The 6,666-nt window shown below is 37.0% G+C and overlaps 1 protein-coding gene across 2 annotated transcripts; it reads right to left on the bottom strand.

Moving 5' to 3' along the window:
- Nucleotides 1-713: 713 nt before the first annotated feature.
- Nucleotides 714-5,050, bottom strand: LOC147848319 (uncharacterized). 2 transcript variants are annotated; one of them, XM_087338496.1, is made up of 7 exons: nucleotides 4,601-5,050; nucleotides 4,382-4,564; nucleotides 3,731-3,951; nucleotides 3,219-3,495; nucleotides 2,283-2,368; nucleotides 2,057-2,154; nucleotides 714-1,767 (listed from the first exon to the last, which is right to left on the bottom strand). In XM_087338496.1, exons 2-7 carry the CDS (start codon nucleotides 4,547-4,549, stop codon nucleotides 1,400-1,402), a joined length of 1,218 nt encoding a protein of 405 aa, XP_087194622.1. In that variant the 5' UTR covers nucleotides 4,550-4,564; nucleotides 4,601-5,050; the 3' UTR covers nucleotides 714-1,399. The 2 variants fall into 2 exon arrangements, with proteins under 2 accessions (XP_087194622.1, XP_087194621.1); XM_087338495.1 differs by having other exon boundaries at nucleotides 4,382-5,050.
- Nucleotides 5,051-6,666: the final 1,616 nt, after the last annotated feature.

The raw sequence follows: 6,666 nt of genomic DNA, 5'->3' as shown, positions 1-6,666 counted from the left end.
CAACCGCACTATTATCAATGACCTAGGCTGGATAATGCATCAATTTAGAGACATTATTATTTTCTCATCAAAGCAAACATCAAATTTTTGGTAAAAAAACAGTATTATAGTTTGCAGTTGGGAATTCCCAATTAGTTTTTATTGTCTATCACAATCTCTCAAAAACCCAAAAACAATGTTTTAATTGTTGCAAATAATCATTCTTTTATGTATTAGTGTGGATATTCATTTTTTTTGTGTAGTCATGCAACAAATTGAGATCACCCTTCATAGGAAACTACATCAAGCTCACACTGCAATAAATGAAACATTAAATACTCCAAAGTTAATTACAATTTACCATATTATACAAACCATGAATCCCAAGCAAAACCACACACGGTGATAAACACAATAATGGAACAAAGGAAGCAAATATCCAAGCATTATTGCAAATCGTGATAGGAAACTACATCAAATTGAGATCACTCTTCATAGGAAACTACATCAAGCTCACAATGCAATAAATGATACATTGAATACTCCAAAGTTAATTACAATTTACCATATTATACAAACCATGAATCCCAAGCAAACCACACAAGGTGATAAAACACAATAATGGAACAAAAGAAGCAAATATCCAAGCATTATTTCGAATCACGATACAACAAGCTACAATAAAGGAGAAACACCAAAGATACTCCACCACTTGCAATACAAACTTCACAAACGAGGATCAAATTTTTCTACAATTTTTTGCCATTTTGATTGAGGAGATCGAAATTTGTACAGAATATACATACACATATTGAGAGGGTTGTTCTCTTGTATGCTGCTACCCACATCCCAAAAGAAAAAAAACTTCACACCAAGAAAAATAAATAAAACTCCAAACTACAGCTTTTGCTCTTTTGTAGCAAAAGAAATTAGATCCCTCCATTAGATCCACACATTGACAAGAATGTACACTAAAGCAAAACGCTACATACCGAGACATCATCTTTGATACTAAGCATTGGCATATCCCTATGATTCTAGGTACTGCCCCATCACCTCTCATACTGGGTATTGGCACACACCTATGATACTAAATGCTGGCACATCACCTCTTATACTAGGGACTACCACACACCTATGCTACTAGATATCGGCACATCACCTATAACACTAGGTACTGGCACATCACCTATGATACTATGTATTGGCACATCACCTATGATAATCCAACTATATATCACCCACCCCCATCCCCCCTTCTTTAAGAAGCTGAAAGAAAAAAAGCAAAAGTACTGTCACAAAGCACCTACTAAATACACTATCAAACCACCTCCCTATCTCTTGCAAAATTGGTTAGCAACTTTTCGTCTTCATCTTCGATCGAATCCTTTCCTCGTTTCCGAGAGTTCAACTCAGTTTTTTAAGTTGTAATGCCCTCCCTCGAGACGAAGAAATCAAAGTCAGGATGTCGGACTTTGAGTTGTCGTATCCATGAGTCCGCAGAGTTAATGAGAGACATGACACGTTCTTTATCAGCAGCCTTTGCCGAAGCCCAAAATGGACCCCTTAGCTTATAAGAGGCCAAGCCAAATGCAGGCAACTCGACCACCATCCCAGGTTTAACCCTCCATGCTGCGTGCTCGTGGAGCCACTTCTCTTGCTCTTGTTTCATATTGTTGCTTGAATTATCTGAAACCAACATCTGATCCGAACCCATCCAACATGTATTTCTGTAGCAGTTGTCATCTAACACTAAGGCTGGACTAGACCTGAAGTCAACCTGTGCATCTATGACAATGAAGATATGTTTTATAACCGATCCGTTCTTAAAGAAACAAACATGAAAGGATGTTTTTAACAAAAACAAAATGTTTTACGATATTGTATATTCAAGGCATGTCAATGACATTTTCAGTAAAAATAAAATTTGAACACATTTTTGTTGAAGAGTGAATGTTGTTACGATGGTTTTTGTAAAGAAAACAATGTTGAAGTAAGATGGTTTTGTAAAGAAAAAATGTTGAGATAAGATGTATCTGTAAAGAAAAACAATGTGTGTTTGATGATTCATCCACACCTTGAAGCAAGGGAGGTGTCCAGAGAGAATGGAATGTGAGGAAACATGTTGGCAAATCACTCATCGTTGGTCCGGTAGGTATACGATATATCGGATACCTGTATAGATTTATAAAGATAATGATTATTAATTTATTAGTACTTAATTTAACAAGGTTCCACACGCACAATACTAGCATGCCTTCCTTGAAAGAAATTTGATTTTCCTTGTTCTTTTGATAGCTTACCATGCAACTGAGACCCAACTTGCTGGAGACAATTCATTACTCTTAAGTGTGTAGAGCTGAGGAAAATCAACAGCAAGCTCCCGAATCTGCCCGAGTGCAGGAAAACATTATGTATCATGATGCAATTTTACCCAATAAGGACATAACATGATACTATTAGGTTTATTTTCACAAATACTATTGTTCGTATTTTCTCTTAAACCCTAGGTTGGTCTATGTCCCTATCGTAGCTATGCACATTTTTGCGGTGACCAAATGCGTATCCACAATATAATGGGGCAACCCCTGGTCAACTTCACTCTAATGATAATTGACATCTGTGGATTGATAGTAAACAAAAAAGATACTTCACTTATAGTATAATTGATAGTTAATGAACAAAATATTGTGTTACTGTTTCCTAAACTTCTCCTCATCTTTCCTGAACTGAACAGGAGGTTCCCATTAACATAATCTTGGCTAACACCATAAAGAATGTCAAGCCTACCCCAGAAATTAAGATAGAAAGAAATGCAGGGATTTGTATTATATTGAGCCTCCCCACATGATAGTAACCCAACTAGGAATCTCGATTCCAATAAGCACAACAATAACCATGATGGCTCTGGCCTCCATGTAGACCCATGTATCCACATTGAAGTCTACAGTAGACGCATAATAACCCCGGGCAATGAATAAAGGAGATTCAACTTAGATTATGGCATATACCATGTCTGGATGGGGAGTGGAGACGGCATAATAGATATATTTATAAATGTATACATGGATGTATCAATGTATGTGTGTATTTATATACATCTATGTATATGTATGGATGTATCTGGATGCATATCTGCATTTGTTTGTGTGTGTGTGTATGAGTAAGTGTGTCTGTGTGTGTGTATGTGTGCATTAAGTGGTATATGTATATCTTTACATCTACGTATATATGCATACCTTTCCTGCAAGAGGTGTTCGACCATAGGGAGAACATCTTTCAAAATATTCGAACACAAGGTCTCCTTGTCTACACTCAGATTCATCGCTCGACATACTAAAGCTCAGCCTATCTGAAGAAACACAGCTTAGGTTATCCCAGTATTGCTCTGTCACAGCCTTCACCTGAAACTTCGATTGCATTTTCTCGTTCTCATTGTCACTCCCAAAATCACTACTAGCTACACTTCGCATGTCGCTGACATCGCTCCAATCACTCTCCTCATGGTATGGAGGCCTAGCCAAACAATCAAAATGTCATCATTATACAAGCAAAAACTAATATGGAATTTAACAGGTGAAAACAAAACAAAAAAAGCATGGACAACATTTCACAAACAAAAAAAAACATGGACTTCTATTGATCTATTATTACTGTGGTTCAATGGACTGACACACAATCATGTTGAATGCATAAGATCATGGGATAAACAAGGTAAAAGAGTCGAATGCACGGCAGTATATATATATACCTTTTACTAGTGTGGTAGATCTGCAAGGCTGAGAGGTAGGGCACATAGTACTGCATTATAGTCTCTCCACATGGTAAGACCAGAGGCACACCTGCTCCATACACACTCCACTCATCAAAAGACGCCCACAAGTCACCCAGATTGAAGAAAATTGGCTTTCCCTCCTCGTCAGCCCCTAGTTGCTTCCACTTTCCATATAAAGCTTCATCTTCATACATAGCCTGTGCACATTTCCATACCAAGATTAGGTTTCTAAGTTGGTATTTTAAGAGTGAAGATTTATATCCATGGATGAGCCATGATAATCTTCAACCATCACAACAATATTACATCACGAGAAGCTTTAGAATTTCTTGCGACATAGAATATTGTTTGATGATAGATTCTCTGTTTTGAGAAATCCCTAAATTTTACTTCGTGCTACCACTGATTTCCCCACTCCATGCCCACATCAAATCTCTTCAATGATGTTCACAGTGTTTATCAAAATGTATGGATAAGATGGGAAATAACCAATTTCCCATATGAAGAAACCTAGGCTATTAATCCCACATGGGCGAAAATGTCTAAAGATTCCTGTGATATATATATATATATGACATCCAACTAGACCTAAGTGAATGTATGAACGAATGGGTTAAATTGTATTACCTTGGGCAAGCATTGCACTGACGGAGTGATGTGATCCAAGAAAAACTCAAGGTTCGATTTGCCCTCCACATTCAAACCGATCTCACTGGGCAATATGTTTGTGAAGGTACTCTCATCCTCTTTGGGATTATAAGTGTTGATATGCAAAACATTGCAACTACTTGCCATGATGGATTAATGGTTCCTTGCACACGCCTTTATCCTAAATTTGACCTTGTTATTTCTTGCACTTCTTGATTCTAGATATGCATAATTATCTATGCGGATGTGGATCCTATAGGATGGTTAGTTTGAGCAATGCCTTTTGAGTTGTAGCAAAAATGATGAGCTCAACTAGTCCCACATAATGATGATGGATGATACTTTAGTAGTGATATGTACAACAAATTACCTCTAATGATGCAAATGCGGTTAACCTTGAAATGTAATTGAAGGAAAGAGCACATGAATTTGAGCATAACAACATGGTGTTCAAGATCATTTGGAATATAGAATAGAGGGAGAGATCAGAGAATTTTAGTGAATTTAAATCGCCAAAATGGAAATCTTATATAAGAATGGTGACTGTCCAGATGAGAGATTAAGAAGAAATGCAGACAGTCCAGATGAGATCTTGCAGAAAATGTAGATCGCCCAAATGGAGATTAGCCAGAAAAATATTTGCAGCAAGTGGATGATGGCCCAAATGAGGTTCCGGAAGGACAATAATCACCCAAATGATTTTTTTTTTCCAAGACAAAAAAGATCGCCCAAATGAGGTTTTCCAAGAGAAAATTATCACCCAAATGAATTTTTTTCCAAGACAAAAAAGATCGCCCAAATGAGATTTTCCAAGAGAAAATTATCACCCAAATAAATTTTGCCAAGACAAATTATCTCTCCGATTAAGTTTCGCCAGAGAAATGGTCGCCCAAATGAAACAAGACAAAAACACAGAAGAGGGGAGATCGCCCAAATGGAGCTTTTTTAGAGGAGGCGAAACAGGAAGGTGAAGAAACAGGGGGAAGGATTAATGAAGGATGAAGAAGAAAGAAGAAGAAGGAAGGAAGGAAAGAAAAGCAGGAAGGTGAAGGTGAAGGTGAAGGTGAAAGAAAGAAAGAAAGAAAGAAACAGAAGGACAACAGAAGAAAGAGAAGGATTTATGTGAGAGAGAGGAAAGCTGAAGAAGAAGAAGAAGAAGAAGAAGAAGCAGGGTAATAGTTTTTTGTTTTGTTTTTTATTCACAGGTGGAGACGCGTGTTGCAGGAAGACACAGACACAGAGAGAGAGAGAGAGAGAGAGAGAGAGAGAGAGAAGTGACTGTGGCAGAAGGCCGCGTATTTCTTTACCCTAATTAATGGCGTAGAAAAAAAAGATTGGGAGATATGTATGGTATGTATGTATGCATGTATGTTAATGCTATGTGTATGTGTATGCGTATGCGTATGCGTATGGGTATGTGTATGTGTATGTGTATGTGTATGTATATGTGTATGTGTATGTGTATGTGTATGTGTGTGTGTATGTGTATGTGTATGTGTATGTGTATGTGTATGTGTATGTGTATGTGTATGTGTATGTGTATGTGTATGTGTATGTGTATGTGTATGTGTATGTGTATGTGTATGTGTATGCGTATGTGTATATGTGTATGTATGTATGTGTGTATGTGTGTATGTGTGTATGTGTGTATGTATGTACATATGTGTGTATGTGTGTATGTATGTATGTATGTGTGTGTGTGTGTATGTATGTACATATTTGTGTATGTATGGTATGGTATGTATGTATGTATGTATGTATGTTTGTACATATGTCTATATATATGTATGTGTGTATGTATGTACATATGTTTGTGTGTATGTGTGTATGTATGTATATATGTTTGTGTGTGTATGTGTATGTGTATGTGTATGTATGTATGGATGTACATATTTATCGTTGTCTAACCCCAAGAGTTGTCTCGTACTAGCCATCATTGAAGGGCACCGTTTTAGCTATAGGTACTTACATTAAGTAGTCAATCCGAAAGGTGATGTAACTAGTCTCATTTTCTTGAACTCGATCGGAGGGAGATTCCCCGATCGATGTTTAAGTCTCCTTGTAAAGTCTCTTTGTAATAATCCTTCCTAACTAATGGGAAAGTAGCTTCATTCTGGAAAAAAAAAAAATGTATGTATGTATTTGTGTGTGTGTGTGTGTGTTATAAAATAATATATTCATTCATGAGTATAAAGAAATATACGTAGAGATGTGATCCTCAAGTGATCATGGGATGGAACAACCATTTTGGTGGCTGAGAATGC

This window comes from Azolla caroliniana, unplaced genomic scaffold (assembly GCF_043228905.1).
Source record: "Azolla caroliniana isolate FFs.n. ecotype wild unplaced genomic scaffold, voAzoCaro1.0.p SCAF_396, whole genome shotgun sequence".
Classification (NCBI taxonomy): domain Eukaryota; kingdom Viridiplantae; phylum Streptophyta; class Polypodiopsida; order Salviniales; family Salviniaceae; genus Azolla; species Azolla caroliniana.
Note: the sequence above shows the minus strand (reverse complement) of the source record. Positions and strands in the feature narration are given on the sequence as shown.

Bases quoted from the DNA above. Each gene is read 5' to 3' on its own strand.
- LOC147848319 (XM_087338495.1), bottom strand. From the start codon at position 4,549: ATGGCAAGTAGTTGCAATGTTTTGCATATCAACACTTATAATCCCAAA. The intron at 2,155-2,282 runs GTAAGCTATCAA...AAATCTATACAG, and splicing joins AGTTGGGTCTCAGTTGCATG to GTATCCGATATATCGTATAC. The intron at 1,768-2,056 runs GTGTGGATGAAT...TCATTGTCATAG, and splicing joins GACACCTCCCTTGCTTCAAG to ATGCACAGGTTGACTTCAGG.